The sequence below is a fragment of the Falco cherrug genome, chromosome 10, assembly GCF_023634085.1.
Source record: "Falco cherrug isolate bFalChe1 chromosome 10, bFalChe1.pri, whole genome shotgun sequence".
Lineage (NCBI taxonomy): Eukaryota > Metazoa > Chordata > Aves > Falconiformes > Falconidae > Falco > Falco cherrug.
The window spans coordinates 35310763-35328811 of record NC_073706.1 but is presented as its reverse complement, the minus strand read 5'-3'; the positions used below and the strand labels follow the sequence as shown (position 1 = coordinate 35328811).

General features: G+C 44.6%; 1 protein-coding gene across 1 annotated transcript in view; it reads right to left on the bottom strand.

The window, feature by feature from the left end:
* The window catches only part of MUC2 (mucin 2, oligomeric mucus/gel-forming), a 49122-nt gene that overhangs the window by 12129 nt on the left and 18944 nt on the right, over positions 1-18049 (bottom strand). Inside the window, exons 21-33 of the mRNA XM_055722576.1 lie at positions 17804-17914; positions 17323-17502; positions 16062-16301; positions 14711-14867; positions 13441-13569; positions 12427-12574; positions 11526-11569; positions 10793-10990; positions 10400-10429; positions 9611-10058; positions 8420-8658; positions 6676-7290; positions 471-4576 (exon numbers count right to left, since the gene is read on the bottom strand). Coding sequence (XP_055578551.1) covers positions 471-4576; positions 6676-7290; positions 8420-8658; positions 9611-10058; positions 10400-10429; positions 10793-10990; positions 11526-11569; positions 12427-12574; positions 13441-13569; positions 14711-14867; positions 16062-16301; positions 17323-17502; positions 17804-17914 — 6645 coding nt within the window. The remainder of the gene's footprint in view (positions 1-470; positions 4577-6675; positions 7291-8419; positions 8659-9610; positions 10059-10399; positions 10430-10792; positions 10991-11525; positions 11570-12426; positions 12575-13440; positions 13570-14710; positions 14868-16061; positions 16302-17322; positions 17503-17803; positions 17915-18049) is intronic.

Genomic DNA, 18049 nt, shown 5'->3' with positions numbered 1-18049 from the left:
TCAGTTTCACAGTCCTCTCCTGAAACCAGACAATGACCAAGCAAGACTCAACACAAATTTAGACTAGTTCAGCCCTGTGGTTTCACGTTGGGCTGCACTGCAAACACAAAAACAACTTTCCCCCACTCTGAACATATTGAAAAAAAGAAACAGAAAAAATAGGGTAGCACCACTTAGTTAGCTCTGCATCAAAGCCATCCTACAGTAACAAGAAACACTGAGTTGTGACACAACTCCTTGAAAAAAGCCTTTCTGAAATTATCCCTGAAGAACTATTCGCAGTATATAAGCTAACAAGCACCATACTATTGGAAGCCATGATGATACCCAAGAAAACCGAATGAAATAGAATGGAATGGTACTTCCTTTTCTGTACAGATTAATACCTACTCTGTTACCTGCCAACATCGAAATTATGTGTCTAGTCTCCACCCAAACAAAATGCTAAAACCTCAAAAAAATCTACTCACTGCATAAGATTCATTAGGGAAAATAGAACAATTTCTTCCAGGAGTGGCTGATGGTAGACTTGTAGCGGAACTTGAAGCACTGGCTGGAGTAACTGTACTGTATGTAGAACTTCCTGCAATAGTGACTGCACTCGATGTTTCAGTTGGCCAGGAAGTACTAGTTGAGCCAGGGGAAACAATTTCAGTGGCAGTGGTGGTAGTAGTTCCAGCAATACTGGTAAAACTACTAGAGGTGGTCCCTGAAGTAGTGGTAAAAGATTCTGTTGGAGTTGTACCAGAGGTGGTAACTGACACAGGGGTTGTTGAAACGGAAGGTGGTAACACCGTAGTACCGGTTATAGGCTCTTGGGAGAATGGTCCCGATGTTGTGATGCTGGCAGTGGCAGTCGGAGGTGCTGTTGGAGGGCTCCCAGTGCCGGTGGTCGTGGTCTCCTGGGTAGGCCTTTCCGTTAAAATTGTGGTGCTCTCAAGAGGCGGTCCTGAGGGTGTGGGGCCTGAAGGGGTGATTCTGGTGGTCGACCCTGTCTCCGTGACTCCAGAGGTGGTGACTGTCACTGGGGTTGTTGAAACGGAAGGTGGCAACACAGTAGTGCTGGCTGTAGGCCCTGGGGACGGCGGTGCTGTGGTTGTGGTGCTGGCAGTGGCAGTCGGAGGTGCTGTTGGAGGGCTCCCAGTGCCGGTGGTCGTGGTCTCCTGAGTAGGCCTTTCCGTTAAAATTGTGGTGCTCTCAAGAGGCGGTCCTGAGGGTGTGGGGCCTGAAGGGGTGATTCTGGTGGTCGACCCTGTCTCCGTGACTCCAGAGGTGGTGGCTGTCACTGGGGTTGTTGAAACTGATGGTGGCAACACAGTAGTGCTGGCTGTAGGCCCTGGGGACGGCGGTGCTGTGGTTGTGGTGCTGGCAGTGGCAGTCGGAGGTGCTGTTGGAGGGCTCCCAGTGCCGGTGGTCGTGGTCTCCTGCGTAGGCCTTTCCGTTAAAATTGTGGTGCTCTCAAGAGGCGGTCCTGAGGGTGTGGGGCCTGAAGGGGTGACTCTGGTGGTCGACCCTGTCTCCGTGACTCCAGAGGTGGTGACTGTCACTGGGGTTGTTGAAACGGAAGGTGGCCACACAGTAGTGCTGGCTGTAGGCCCTGGGGACGGCGGTGCTGTGGTTGTGGTGCTGGCAGTGGCAGTCGGAGGTGCTGTTGGAGGGCTCCCAGTGCCGGTGGTCGTGGTCTCCTGGGTAGGCCTTTCCGTTAAAATTGTGGTGCTCTCAAGAGGCGGTCCTGAGGGTGTGGGGCCTGAAGGGGTGATTCTGGTGGTCGACCCTGTCTCCGTGACTCCAGAGGTGGTGACTGTCACTGGGGTTGTTGAAACGGAAGGTGGCAACACAGTAGTGCTGGCTGTAGGCCCTGGGGACGGCGGTGCTGTGGTTGTGGTGCTGGCAGTGGCAGTCGGAGGTGCTGTTGGAGGGCTCCCAGTGCCGGTGGTCGTGGTCTCCTGAGTAGGCCTTTCCGTTAAAATTGTGGTGCTCTCAAGAGGCGGTCCTGAGGGTGTGGGGCCTGAAGGGGTGATTCTGGTGGTCGACCCTGTCTCCGTGACTCCAGAGGTGGTGGCTGTCACTGGGGTTGTTGAAACTGATGGTGGCAACACAGTAGTGCTGGCTGTAGGCCCTGGGGACGGCGGTGCTGTGGTTGTGGTGCTGGCAGTGGCAGTCGGAGGTGCTGTTGGAGGGCTCCCAGTGCCGGTGGTCGTGGTCTCCTGGGCAGGCCTTTCCGTTAAAATTGTGGTGCTCTCAAGAGGCGGTCCTGAGGGTGTGGGGACTGAAGGGGTGACTCTGGTGGTCGACCCTGTCTCCGTGACTCCAGAGGTGGTGACTGTCACTGGGGTTGTTGAAACGGAAGGTGGCAACACAGTAGTGCTGGCTGTAGGCCCTGGGGACGGCGGTGCTGTGGTTGTGGTGCTGGCAGTGGCAGTCGGAGGTGCTGTTGGAGGGCTCCCAGTGCCGGTGGTCGTGGTCTCCTGGGTAGGCCTTTCCGTTAAAATTGTGGTGCTCTCAAGAGGCGGTCCTGAGGGTGTGGGGCCTGAAGGGGTGATTCTGGTGGTCGACCCTGTCTCCGTGACTCCAGAGGTGGTGACTGTCACTGGGGTTGTTGAAACGGAAGGTGGCAACACAGTAGTGCTGGCTGTAGGCCCTGGGGACGGCGGTGCTGTGGTTGTGGTGCTGGCAGTGGCAGTCGGAGGTGCTGTTGGAGGGCTCCCAGTGCCGGTGGTCGTGGTCTCCTGAGTAGGCCTTTCCGTTAAAATTGTGGTGCTCTCAAGAGGCGGTCCTGAGGGTGTGGGGCCTGAAGGGGTGATTCTGGTGGTCGACCCTGTCTCCGTGACTCCAGAGGTGGTAACTGACACAGGGGTTGTTGAAACGGAAGGTGGTAACACCGTAGTACCGGTTATAGGCTCTTGGGAGAATGGTCCCGATGTTGTGATGCTGGCAGTGGCAGTCGGAGGTGCTGTTGGAGGGCTCCCAGTGCCGGTGGTCGTGGTCTCCTGGGCAGGCCTTTCCGTTAAAATTGTGGTGCTCTCAAGAGGCGGTCCTGAGGGTGTGGGGACTGAAGGGGTGACTCTGGTGGTCGACCCTGTCTCCGTGACTCCAGAGGTGGTGACTGTCACTGGGGTTGTTGAAACAGAAGGTGGCAACACAGTAGTGCTGGCTGTAGGCCCTGGGGACGGCGGTGCTGTGGTTGTGGTGCTGGCAGTGGCAGTCGGAGGTGCTGTTGGAGGGCTCCCAGTGCCGGTGGTCGTGGTCTCCTGGGTAGGCCTTTCCGTTAAAATTGTGGTGCTCTCAAGAGGCGGTCCTGAGGGTGTGGGGCCTGAAGGGGTGACTCTGGTGGTCGACCCTGTCTCCGTGACTCCAGAGGTGGTGGCTGTCACTGGGGTTGTTGAAACTAATGGTGGCAACACAGTAGTGCTGGCTGTAGGCCCTGGGGACGGCGGTGCTGTGGTTGTGGTGCTGGCAGTGGCAGTCGGAGGTGCTGTTGGAGGGCTCCCAGTGCCGGTGGTCGTGGTCTCCTGAGTAGGCCTTTCCGTTAAAATTGTGGTGCTCTCAAGAGGCGGTCCTGAGGGTGTGGGGCCTGAAGGGGTGATTCTGGTGGTCGACCCTGTCTCCGTGACTCCAGAGGTGGTAACTGACACAGGGGTTGTTGAAACGGAAGGTGGTAACACCGTAGTACCGGTTATAGGCTCTTGGGAGAATGGTCCCGATGTTGTGATGCTGGCAGTGGCAGTCGGAGGTGCTGTTGGAGGGCTCCCAGTGCCGGTGGTCGTGGTCTCCTGGGTAGGCCTTTCCGTTAAAATTGTGGTGCTCTCAAGAGGCGGTCCTGAGGGTGTGGGGACTGAAGGGGTGATTCTGGTGGTCGACCCTGTCTCCGTGACTCCAGAGGTGGTGGCTGTCACTGGGGTTGTTGAAACTAATGGTGGCAACACAGTAGTGCTGGCTGTAGGCCCTGGGGACGGCGGTGCTGTGGTTGTGGTGCTGGCAGTGGCAGTCGGAGGTGCTGTTGGAGGGCTCCCAGTGCCGGTGGTCGTGGTCTCCTGAGTAGGCCTTTCCGTTAAAATTGTGGTGCTCTCAAGAGGCGGTCCTGAGGGTGTGGGGCCTGAAGGGGTGATTCTGGTGGTCGACCCTGTCTCCGTGACTCCAGAGGTGGTGACTGTCACTGGGGTTGTTGAAACGGAAGGTGGCCACACAGTAGTGCTGGCTGTAGGCCCTGGGGATGGCGGTGCTGTGGTTGTGGTGCTGGCAGTGGCAGTCGGAGGTGCTGTTGGAGGGCTCCCAGTGCCGGTGGTTGTGGTCTCCTGGGTAGGCCTTTCCGTTAAAATTGTGGTGCTCTCAAGAGGCGGTCCTGAGGGTGTGGGGCCTGAAGGGGTGATTCTGGTGGTCGACCCTGTCTCCGTGACTCCAGAGGTGGTGACTGTCACGGGGGTTGTTGATACTAATGTTGTTGACTGTTCAATAGTGGTGCTTATGGTAGATACTGTACTTGCTATTTCTGTCATAGCTGTTGGTGGTGCAGTAACTGACGGAGTAACTGCAGTAGTCGTGTTTGTTAGTGTTCCTGATTCAGATGTTGTATGCTCTTTAAGACAAGGAGAAAACACATTAATTTTTTTCATGTACACCTCTTGCATTTGTTATTAACTTAATTTTGTTTTCTAATAAGCAAATGAAATCCAACAAATTTTTTTTACTGGCTTTTGCATATGAGAGGGATTATTAATAAATCTCATACATATTCATTGGAGGTACTGATATAAACACTTTATCAATGACCAATGTCAGCTGGAACAGCTGTCTGGACTGTCAAAATTTTCTATTGCAGAGAAGAGTCTAGCAATCCTAAATCCAGGCGAATTCACTGAATTTATCAGTAAACCCTTTGATTAATTATGGATTTCTCTCATAATATATTTCTTGGGTAGACCACTCTTCCCTGTACTACTTCACATGGCATGTTCATACTAGTATTTATTATGCTTCAGAATTTTTTGATTCTACTAAAACTGAGCAGTTCCTCTAGCAATCTGTCTTCTAATCCTAACTCCCAGCCTTTTAAGACTACTTACCCACAATTTATTTTGGCATGCTAGGAACTCCGAACTCCCTTTTCTGCTTTTTCTTTCTCACATGACCAAGCCAGTTTTCATTATGGGCCCTAATGCAGGCTCCTTTAAAATAGTTTTTGATTAGCATCATAAATTGTTCAAGATACTCAGAGGCCAGACTCAGAGCCATCTCTGCTTTTACAGCATGATGTAAGAGACACATGGCATATAGAGAAGCACTGCATACATAGTAGGAATACAGTCATAATGCTGGAGTAGAAGAGTAAGATACACTGCTTCTACCCACACAATCCACACCCTAAGTCCTTCCACTAAAATTAATTCACTTTTGTGTGAGAACAGGTAAACTCCTTCATGCTCAGAAGGAAACAGAGGAACAGATGGTGTAAATGCTACAGAGGCAGATTCACTGGAACATTATAGGGTCTCACATTGCTGCCAAAATATCAGCTTGCTTCCCAACAGTGTGAGGAAAGCAAGGTGGAGAACACCACTCATGGGGATGCCGGGAGAACACGGCTGCCCTCAGCCTAGGTCTGTAGCAAGGGGCAACCCGTGGTCTGAAACCTTTCCCCAAAATCCATCAGGGAAAACCATCAAAGCTTCCTACAGGCAGCACTGCGGGTGAGTGGCAGCAATGGCCACAGAAGAAACGCAAGGGAAGAAAGGCAAGAAAGTCTGCACAGCTGCGCCCCAACAACGCCTGAACTGGCAGTGCCACAGAACCGAGCCCCACTCCCATCGCACACCGTGGGGCCCACTGAGTACGTTCTCTCCAGCTGAAGGACGAGGTCCAACAGCAGCAAAAGCAAGATCTGCCGTCAGCTCAGTTACCTGTCTAAGCTGGGCAAAGGCACCAGGAGGAGAAAAATCCTGTGTTCCTCATAATCAACAGAATGGAAACAAGAATGAGAAACATGTTTTGGACTCTCCCTCGTAAACAGAGAGCTGAGTGCAGGACCCACTCTGCTCCACTCATGTGAGACCCATCTAGTGTACTATATCTAGCTCTGGGGTCCCCAGGAATCTGTTTGAGCAGGTCCAGATAAGGCCACAAAAATGATCAGAGGGCTAGAACACCTCCCCTGTGAAGACAAGCTAAGAGAGTTTGGGGTTTTCAGCAGAGAGAAGAAAAGGCTCCAGGGACAAATTATTGTAGCTTTTCAATATATGAAGGGTGGCGCTGTAAGAAAGTCACAGAGAGATATTTTACCAAGACTAGTAAAAAATAAAACCAATAAAAAAAAGGGGCAACAGTTTTAAACAGAGAGGGTAGGTTTAGGTTGAATGTATGGAAGAAATTTTTTATGACATTGGAACATAATTCCCAGAGAAGTTGTGGATGCTGAACCGTTAGAATCATCCAATGTGAGGCAGAATGGGGCTCTGAGCCACCTGAGGTAGTGAAAAATATGCCTCTGCCCACAGCAGGAGGGTTGGACTGAAAGATCTTTAAAAAGATTCCTTCTAACCAAAACTACTCTATAATTTCTGGGGGGAATATATTTCAACTACTCCCTCAGTACAGAAACTAAGACAAACATTAAACTGCCAATAAACCCTGATTTCTCGCACAGCAATGCAAGAAATGATAAAATATCCAGAGAATTACTTATTGCTTCTGAAGTCGGAGCCAGTGGAGTTCTGGTGATAATTATTGGTGGTGTAAACGTGCTTGCAGTCATTGGGGTAGTTGTTAATGTGGTAGGAACAGTCAACGTTGTCCCCGGGGTGCTGCCGCTAGTGCTGCTGGGGGGCATCGTGGTGGTGGCAGTGCTGCTGGGAGGCTCCGATGACGTTGGTGTGGAAGCGGTTGTCGAAAGAGGTGGAGGGGACATTGTGCTCCTTGTGGATGAAGGTGGGGCTGTTGTGGTGCTCACAGTGGTACTCACAGTGGTACTTGTAACACACTCTGGTATGTTGGGGATGCAGCAGATATTGATCTCATAATTGAGGCAGACGGGCATCGGTATTATACCTCCTATGGTCTGATCACTATTGTTACAGACCAGCCCTGTGTCAACGCTGCATTCCACGTTCTGCCCTAAATCTGTAATGGGAATGTCAGGGAACCGCGTTGCTCTGCATGAAATATTCTCAGCTTTTGCACAGACAAAGGAGGAGTTGTGCTTCAGAATGTTCTCAAAGGTTTCGTAGTCACCACTGTTTCTGTCAGAACTATCTGGGTAACTCACATCAATCCATCCCGTCCAGATGCAGGTACAGTCTGGAGGACAACAGCAAGAGGAAGAATTAGAGACAGCCGGAACAGAGACAACAAGCTGGGACACCAGTACACTCACAGGTGGTGCTCTGGGCACCTGTCGCACACAAGGGTGCCCCTCGGGCACTGCTGCACCAGTCAGCCAACCCTGGCCACAGCAAAGCTCATGTGTGTGGGCAGGCCTCCTCTCCTTGGCCTTGCAAAGCACACCGGGGCCAAATCAGGACACAGGCACTGCCAAGCCGTGTGCGCCGCCTCCCCTTTGCAGCGAAGGCACATTGCTGTATCGGGCTTCTCCCGTGCAAAAAACACTCACGTAAGGGCAACACGTGAGGTGGAGCAGGACTAAGCAGGGACTTATACCACTCTCACACTTTCTCATGCCACTCGCACCACCTGACTATCTCAGGGAGAAACCAAACACCAGGAACGGTCACGATCTGAAGGAAGCAGGCACAGGACACACACTGGTGCCAAAATGTCGGCTTGCTTCCCAACAGTGTGGGGACAGCTGGAGAACACCTCTTGTGGGAAAGCCGGGAGAACACGGCTGCCCTCAGCCTAGGTCTGTAGCAAGGGGCAACCCGTGGTCTGAAACCTTTCCCCAAAATCCATCAGGGAAAACCATCAAAGCTTCCTACAGGCAGCACTGCGGGTGAGTGGCAGCAATGGCCACAGAAGAAACGCAAGGGAAGAAAGGCAAGAAAGTCTGCACAGCTGCGCCCCAACAACGCCTGAACTGGCAGTGCCACAGAACCGAGCCCCACTCCCATCGCACACCGTGGGGCCCACTGAGTACGTTCTCTCCAGCTGAAGGACGAGGTCCAACAGCAGCAAAAGCAAAATCTGCCGTCAGCTCAGTATCTTTCCAAGCTGGGCAGAGGCACCAGGAGAAAACATCTCCTTGGAGCACTGTTGAGTCAGAGAACACAGGAACTTCTACACTGGACCCGAGCGCCATCCCCTTTCTGAATCAGCCAGCCCAAGGGCTACCTCTGGCCACATGCCATTTCAGCGAATGCACAACTACTCCCACCCCTGACCCCATACAGAAGGCACAAGTTAAGATGCTCATAGATCTTCACTTCTCCCACAACAAGGCAACACACAAGAGCACAGACCAGGCATGTACCTGGAGGTGACTGGGTGGCAGTGTATGTCGGTGTGGGTACAGATGTGCTTGCAGTCATTGGGATGGGTGTTGATGTGGTAGGAACAGTCAACGTTGTCCCCGGGGTGCTGCCGCTGGTGCTGCTGGGGGGCATCGTGGTGGTGGCAGTGCTGCTGGGAGGCTCCGATGACGTTGGCGTGGGAGTGGTTGTTGATAGAGGTGGAGGGGACATTGTGCTCCTTGTGGATGAAGGTGGGGCTGTTAGAAATAGCAGGGAGAAAGAAAACAGACAAAGCTGCAATTATGCACGTGTGTGTGTCACCATATGCACTGAATAGAAGTCACATGTTAGGCAGCTGCCACAAACCTATAGCAGTCAGCCCACTCTCAGCACAGTAAAGGCCTGTGTCACTAGGCCTTCGTTTCTGATCCCAGAAAGTAGACCAGTTCCAAATCAATGCACAGACAGGGTCATGTCAGTCCTTTACTAGCAAAGAAACCAGGGGTGTTGCTGTTGTTATTCTCACTAAATTGAAAATACCTACCAATAGGTAAGACTTGAGGAGGAGTAAGGCTCTGGGAGGCTTTATATCTCTGTGTTATTACTTAGGACACCTAACTATCTCATGGAGTAAGAACCACGTAGAGGATGCTGTGGTTTGGGAGGGAAGTATTCACAGGAGTATGTTCCGGCCTGATGGTCATATAATGTCCCTGTGGTGCAATGTCAGCCTGAAGAAAAGGTTCAAAGAGTACTAGTGGATCTCAGCTGCAAAGACCACAGTTAACAGCAAGTTAACAGCAAGTTAACAGCCTGCAGGGTGAAACTGTTCTTGAAAGCCTGCCAGAGGAATCCTTCTTTCCTAGATCCATAACCACAGGCAAAATTTAGTGCTGACAGAGGGAAAGCAGGAAGAGAAATTGAAGGAATTCTGCACAGCCCCGCCTAGACAATGCCTAAAATGATGCTACTCTAAATCAGTGCCTGATCTAATATCACAATGGGTCCTTCTGGGAATCTTTCTCCAACAGGAGCTTCAAACATTGTATGTAAGATTTCTTGCCAGATCAATTATCTGCTATGGAGGTGACGCACATTTAGTAGCTGACAGCCCTTTAATTTCTCCTATGTCAAAGCAAGAACAGAGAGTATTGGTCTGCTAAATACCTGCAGAGGTTGAAGTTACTGGGGTGCTGACTGATGGTGTGAATTCGCTTGTGATGGTTGGGGTGGGTACGGGCGTGGTGGTAATTGCTGTTGGCTGTCTGGCTGTAGTGATGGTGGGTACTGTTGTGCTGGTGGTGATTGAAGTTCCAGTTGGTGTTGGAGTCGGTGTAACCTCACAAGAAATTTCATGCCACTCACAACAGTTTACTCTGATTTCATAATTATAGCAAAGTTGCCATATAGTTGCATCTTGCTCCTCATTTCTACAGATTAGTCCATATGTGACATTGCACTCTACTTTCTGGCCAAGTTCCTCTAAACTCATATCAGGATTATCTTTAGCCCTGCATTCAATGTCTTCAGGAGCTTCACATATTTTGTTTCCATGTTCATTTCTTATTGCATCATAGGTTTCATAGTCACCGCCATCTTCTTCAGGTTTACTAACGTCAAACCACTCAGTCCAATTGCAGATTAATACAAAGCATGGAGCTGCAAGAAAAGACAGAGATTCAGCATCTAGGCTTACAGAGAACACTCTGAGAAGACTGATTTTGTATTCTATTCCATTAAGAAGAGAGTTCCAAAATTGGTTCTGCATTACCAAGTTTCTCAACAGGAAGCTTCATCTCAAAATAAAATCACCATGCTGAAGCCTTTAAAGGTCTTTCTTCTCTATATACTTATCACATTTATCACATTTCTGATTTTTTTTTAAAAAAACTATTTATTTCTGGTTTAAATATATTTTTCTGTAGTGACGGTCTTTAATTTACTCTTCCTTTAAAAGTTCCTTTGACATTTTTTAAATTAGTTTTCTATTTAACACTTACTTGTGCTTGCTGGAGGGCTTGTAGTGGTAACTGAAATAGAAAAAAAAAGATTACTCTATCATCTGTAAGCTTTATAAAAAAATAATAGTAGTTTTAAATATCCTTATTATATATTTTTGCTGAAAGTACTGAGACAATTTCTACTATTCTAGCAGGATATTGAGATACTGAGATGTTTTTCAGAATTAGGAAGGCACTCTGTACACTTACAGTTTCTTCCATGAGAAGTAAATCAACTCAAAGTGTTAAAAATTTTTCTTAGTGTGATAAAACTGTTCATAAGTATTGTTTAATCTGTCTCAGCTATAAACCCATATACTTGTACATTCTATTTTTAAAGCACTTTCCTTCAAGAAAATAATATTTAGATGCACACCTCTGTTGAAGATTTACCTGTGGTGGTAAGAGTACTGGTAGGAAAGGAGGTTGAAATGGTTGTAGGTGAAGTAGATGTTGGACAAGGATAAATACTTCCGACAACTACAGAACCATTTTCTGCACAAATGTATGTAGTACATATGTTGCCATCCTGTATTTGTGCAACAGTTTCACCCACTTCATAACTCGTTCCATTGATGACACAAGGACACCCTGCAAGAAAAAGCAATTTTTCTACTACCACGTAAGAGACAAAGGCAAAATATTTATAGACAAGTAAGAATTTATATGAATCATGCATGCTCCTTTCAGAGCTATACCTGGAGCTTAGATCTATACACTGTACTAATTTATCTTTAGACTTAGAGGAACATTACAACATATTTAATAAATCCCTACATAAAACGTCCAGAAGAACAGAATTCCAAACCAAGTTTTAAGATGTTCTGTGCGAAGTAACAATTGCAAACTACTATCTGACACTTTTCTATAATACTACATGTTCTGGGAGTGCAAACACTTATAGTGAAATCTGTTGCTTTGGATATGGGACATAGAAAGAAAGAAAAAGGGACATGAGAGAAGAGTTAAACAAGAAGTACTAACAGCAAGGTTCAACAAAAGTGCTACCAAATTTTCTTTGACCATGACTTTCACTTATTCCAAATCAGTACTAAATCTTTTGTAGAGACAGACATAGCAGATCTATGCAATTTTTTATTTGTAGAAAAATCCAAATGTTATTTACCTGGGACTGGTTTACACTGTATGGATCCTGAGGGTCCACAGACACTAGAAGTAAAATTTGAAAAAATTTAAATGTTGCAGATGTTTTATGGCACCTGTTAGCAGACCCAAGAGCAGAGAAATGTAGAAATTTGTACTTCATCTCCATTCACACTACTGGATATTTTTCTGGGTGTAATATTTTCCAATATTGCCTATCATTATTTAATTCAAACTAAGTCACCACTTTCATTCTTTAAGTACAGCATCTTAAAACTATCACAAAGTGCTTTGTGTGGCAAGTTACAACAGTGCAATAATAACAACCGGTTTTCAGATCAGTGAACTTACAGCTCAATCAGGGTTTTGTCACTATGTGGAGTCAAAGATGTCAGAAGGCTCTAGGAATGAGCAGTTAGGACTCAGCTATCTCTTTCACAGCTAGTACAGATAATTTCAAATTACAGTGTTTTTTAAATCCAAGTTTTAAGTGAGAATGCAGAGAATGCAAGGCAGAGTAGCCCCTCTCTTCCCAAAGTGCCATGAGAATAAAAAGGTTGTTAGAGATGCATCCAGGTTTCATGCCATTGTATCATGTATGACACTTCAAAGAGTATATTTAATGGATTTGTTAATACAATTATTATAACGACACTATCAACCTGAAATCTGGATAACTATGAGTTTGGAAAACTATGAATGGAAGTTTAGAATCTATATGTATTGTAAGTGCAGCATTTTTTGAGTTTAAGTCTCAACTAGTATAAATGGCATTGTTCCTCTGATTTGTATAGATAAATGCTAAAATATACCAGCTCTTCAGTTGGACTTGCATTTCTATTTGCTTGAGGTCCAGTAACGTAAATAAGAATATACAAATTATTTCCTGAATTACTGCAAATGTTTTTGCATTTTTTATATACCATATTGTACAGTTGTCTTCTGTGGGTATTTCCTGCCCAGGGAGAACAGGAGTTCCGTTGATGTAACACCAACATTTATCTTCAGTCACACATTCCTTTGTCTCTTCATTATAAACAGGCTTGTCCTCAGGGCATCTGGGGTAGCAACCTGTTGATGGCAAGTAGAACAATATAAAGGATGAAGAAAAAGTATAAAGAGTTAACTTGATGATAGGATACCTTCTGAAGGTAAAAGGATCAAACATAAAGTTTAAATCAAAGTAATCCTTGAACAATTAGTCTTTCCAAAATCCTTAAATCAAACAATTCTCATTGGTACTTCACACTGCCAGAGTACACTAAAGGTGTCCTAACAATAGTAACTGTTCTTTATATTTCCACCGAAGATAAAAAACAAAAATAATTTAGAAAAATAACTGGATATATAAAAATGTGCCTTCTGACACTTCCCCACTCTTTGTAATAATCTCAATCTATTTCAAAACATACAGTTAACTATTTTTTGTAAATACTATGGTTAGGATTTTGGGATAGTTTGGTGGTTTTTTTTGTTGTTGTTGTTTTCTTATCAGCAGTTCAAGGATTAAAATAGAAAAGTCAAACTCTGGACATTTCTTTCCAGTCCCTAAACTAGAAGAGAGAACTGCTTCCAGTCTAGACCAGACAGACTGTGTGGCCAAAAAAGTGGAAAAACATGGCTGTTTTCTCCAACTTTATCAGGTTGTAAAACAGAAGATATTTGTAGTGTCATTCATATTCTTGGATCATTGTAGTCCCCATGATGTGAAATTCCTAGAGACCTAGTTTTATGGGTGTCAGTAATGTAACTATTAGCCACTGATGTTCAGAAATAACAAATTATATTATAGGAAATCTTTATGTAAGACTGGAAGCAAATTCAACACAACAGATTTAAGAACATCTTGTCAAGGCGACTGACTATTCCATATTAATTAAATGATACCTGGGCACAATTACATGAAATAAAATACAAAAATGGCAAGGGCTTATTACCTTCCAGGTATGGTACTGAAAAGTTGGTGCTGACATTATTAATCATCCTGCAGGTTGTGACATTACTGCCACAAGGCTCATAGTGCCAGTCACACTCATTACGAGGGTTGTAGTAGTCACAAAATATCGCTGATGAGGAAAAAAAGAGAAGCTGATTAAAAATACAGTTGCCAGAATGCAGCTCTTTAAAGTGAATGCAGGTCTTTAAAGGTACAAGCCAAATGAACCTTCATGCTAAGCCAGAAAAATTTCTCTTGAGGTATAGGACCTGGACTTTCTGTTACTGTATTTAAACAAAAGTATAGGTCAAAACTCTGGGGGCCAAGATTTTCGTATTAAACATTGAAGATGCAGGGTGAAAATGTTTGATTCAAATCACAAAAAAAGTAAAGAACTAGTGTTGAGTTTAATTGAAAAATAAGTGTAAATTTCTGAGAGTATTTTTCTTCCCTAACTACTAGCAAACTCCTGAAAACTCTTGCAGTATGTTTACAATAGTTTACCTTGCTGTATCACGTGCACCGAGAGTCTCCTCCAGCAGGCCAAGAGGAAGCATATGAGACATTATGGATACAACTTAAAACAGAATTAAGCTTAGATGACTATGGACAGAGGAAGGAGCTTTTATAAACTTAGACATCGGAGCTGATTTAAACTTATGACTTCTGGTTCACTGACTTCTTACACTTCAAAACTACAACAAGACTTAATTCTGAATCAGAATGAAATCTGATTTTAGCACTTTTTGGGGAAATACTAATCTAAATATTATTTTACATTATCTTATGACATACTGGTATGAGCATTAGCACCACTAATGGGCACCGCTTAAGCTACTCAATACTGATTAGGTTCATCTACACAAGAACACTTCCATATATTTTTGCTAAAAGCAATTTTTAAATAATTTGGAAAAAAGAGAGAGGAGAAAGACAGTGGGAGTTGCAGTTCAACATTTATCAAGCAAAATGGCAGGATTACTTGAAACCTAGCCAAGAGAGAGAGAGGAAAAGAAGAAAAAAGATAGAAAATGAAAGAAAGAAAGAAACAGCAGAACCAGAAGAAAAATAACAACAAGAAGAAAAAGGCAAGCTGAATAAAAGATATTTGGAATATAAACATTTACTAGTTCTGTTTGTTCCCTGATATGCTGCAAACACAAATTTCATTGCATAGCCAGCATGACCTTGCAGTGATAGTATTTATGATTTATTTGATAGGCTTTCTGACAGCGGCCAGAAAGATACAGTTGTGTTTAACTGTTACTCACGGCATATATCAGGAGTTCTCCAGAAAACACAGGCCTGAGCCTTCGTACATTCTTGAGCATATGCAGCAACTGCAGAGCAGAAGCACTCACAATCTCCACCACTGTCACAAGAGCAGGCATCATGAACACAAGCTTCATAGAAAGGAACTGGGTCCACCTGTTGGGGAAAGAAATGATGCCCCAGTTCATCTCCAAATTAGTTTTCAAACTACTAAGCCTGACAGATCTCTTGAGATATGGTAATTGAGCTGAGCAGGAATGAAACTGTTTCTTAGAATTACCAAATCGCAAACAAACATTATGGGCTTGAAGCTGCTTTATGTATTTTGGACAATAATAGATTTAAAGTAATATAGTACCTTCACAATTTGCTATGACTGAAAAAAAAACCAACAAGTGTCACTGGCAGTGTTTTCTAACGCAGTTCCATTTTACTGCTATCGAAACCAAACTGGATTGATGCCAGTGAAGTCTGATCTTCCAGCAAGCTTTGCCAACCAAGTGGTGAACTGTATCAGAAAGGCTGCACTTCACAGCAAATATGAAGCAGAGAATTTTGTGCTTGCCAGTTTTTGGAGTTTATCCAATGACACATTAGTAAAACATATCCACTATTTTTTGCTTGGGACTGCAAGAGGAGAAACTAGGACTGGATTTTAGCTGCTGCAAGGAATCATCATAGAAATACATATTAAGTTAATTAAATTAGTAATTCTTTGTGATTTTTCCACTGTGAGTTAAAAAAACTGTTGATAATATTACCACACTTCAGGAAAGAGACCAGAAATGGAGAGGAGTGCTCTCTATGTCCTGTGCTCTGGAAGCTGTGGGCCTGACATAGTGTATGCTATGACAATTTGGAGGCACAGTGCTGACAGCTAAGCCTGTCTAAACTGTGCGATGTGGTTTCCAAGAAGATCCCTTCCATGGGCTGAATATTACAAGGAGCAGTGGTCTCTTCAACAGCTACCTTTCAAGTATAGTACGCGTTTCTGTCAGAAGATGGATCTGATGCTCGCAAGGCCTTTCAGAACTTACGGTATTGACAGTCCCTCAACAAGACATGGTGCAACTGCAGCACTCATGGACCTATTCAGGTTAGATTTATGAAGCTGGCTTGCACAGCAGTAGAAGTGAAACTGTGGTGATTAATATGGGCTTATACAGCCAGGGCTGGCACCACTACTGACAGAGTCCTGTTGCCACAGATACTCATACTGCTCCAAGTTGAACTGCTTGATTTAATTGAAGGTCACTCTACTTAACCATCTCTTCATTTATTTCTGATGGTCTCTCTGCTTCTGCAGTAACAGAAATGCATTGTGCTGTTCTGTCACTGCCCTCTACAAACCTTGGAGTGACATATTTTAAAGACTTCACTCTGGATGATGCTGCATTCTTTCTCTGCCCAGGACTTCCGATGTGGTTTCACATCACAGGGCTTAATTTCTTGTGTGACATCTGGGCACATGGAAGACTGTTTCCAAGAATTCCCAAACTTCAGAGCATTAGTCTCCTGCAGCCCACTCCTTGTTGTAAAATCATTGTTAGACTTGTCATCAAAGTTCCCACACAGACCACACACTTTGCCCTGGAAAAGAAAAATAACATATCCACAGCTTTTAAAAATACCATGGAAGTGAGAAATAGATTCTAGTAAAGTAAGAGCAAAGCACTGACATTAAAAAGGACAACTGACTCTCTGTGTACATGACATATTTTCATCTTCGAAATTAAGAAATTAAACCTTTATTTGTCTGTGTACTCAGCAAACTGTTCAGCTGCCATGTCTTCCCTCCTTGAAATGAATTGTATCTAGCGTATTTCCATGTCTGCAGCAGCCCTTCATCCAACTTACAACGCTAAAGAGAGGCTAAGCCTCCATTAGCTGAGAAGAATTAATTTTCCATTCTTCACAATTTATCATAACTCAGCTATTAATATAAGTCTGAGCACATTTCATTCTGCTCAAAACTGTTTTTATTAAAAGCTTCCAACTTCTAACTAAAAGCACTATTTCTTCATCCATGACCAAAAAAAATGACAGGAACTAATTTTTCTTGAAAGTATTTAGCAACTTACCCACATTAGTGAACTTTTGGTAGTGCTATTTCAGGAACATCAGCCCCCTCAAGCAACAGTATGTCCCTGTTTATACAACCCCCCACCTCCTCATTCAGCCCAGCGAATTCAGTACTCTGTAATTCAGCATGCTGCTTTTCAGAAGTCAGAACCATCTCCATACATTCCGTAGGAAGTTTGGGTTTAACTGACATGGCTGAGATTCCATGCAGGTTTCTAAGTGCGTGTACAGTCAGTTCGCATCCCCTACGTTACTTTGGAAGCTTGGCTCTTAATATCCGTAAACTCAGAATGCCTTAGATGTTTAGCTTTAATGCAAATATGCTGTGCATTCTCTGCAATGCATTTTGATGGACTGTAAGGAACTCCAGTAGTACCTCTGCAAGCTGTGGTAGTAAAAATGCAAGCTAATCATCAATATGTAGAGGATATAGGAATTAAACATGGAACCAGAATAAAAGAACATTTATGTTTTCTTATCACATATATCTATTCATATTACTACTTTAGAAAAAGAGACAGGTCCTAACTTTGTAATCAGGGGTCAGCTTGATGAAAACAGTAGTCTTCTTATCCCAGATAAGCATCACTCCATTGCTAGCCTCAATAACGAGGTAGAAGCCTACTGTCTTGTTCCAATAACGCACATCATCACCAGTATCTCGCTGAATTTCTTTATAATCTTTGTTCTCCAATTTCAGTTCAGTTTTCTGAAAGATGAAGAGAGAAATGTTATAACACTAATTTTCATGATAGGATAAAATGTTGGATGCTTGTAATAATACAGCTCATTCTGAAACCAATAGCTTAAAGTCTGGGGTGAAATGACAGGAAGTGCTGTAGCACTTTGAGAGAGGTTTCAGTACCTGAGAAACTACACTTTCACAGATTAATGTGATAAGGCCTCTAACCTTTCCTTATTATAGCTGCTTTTAGAGATGTGACTTCAGAGCATTACTTTTTTTGAAATACTTGAATACCATTATATGCTCACCGAGTATCATTACTCACCCCTAGAAACATTTTAATAGCCTTTGAGCAGGTGACTCCTGTAGTTCCACAAGGAACATTCTCTGTGATGATACTGAATGAGCCGCTGGAATTTTTGTCACCACAAAAATCCTATTGAAAAAGGGGAAAATGAGCATAAGAAAATTAGGTAGATACTTAATTTTTAGTTCAATCTCATAATAATTACAATAATTTAAATCTTCACAATGTATAAATTGTTACTGCTGCATCATATGTGAAATCCTA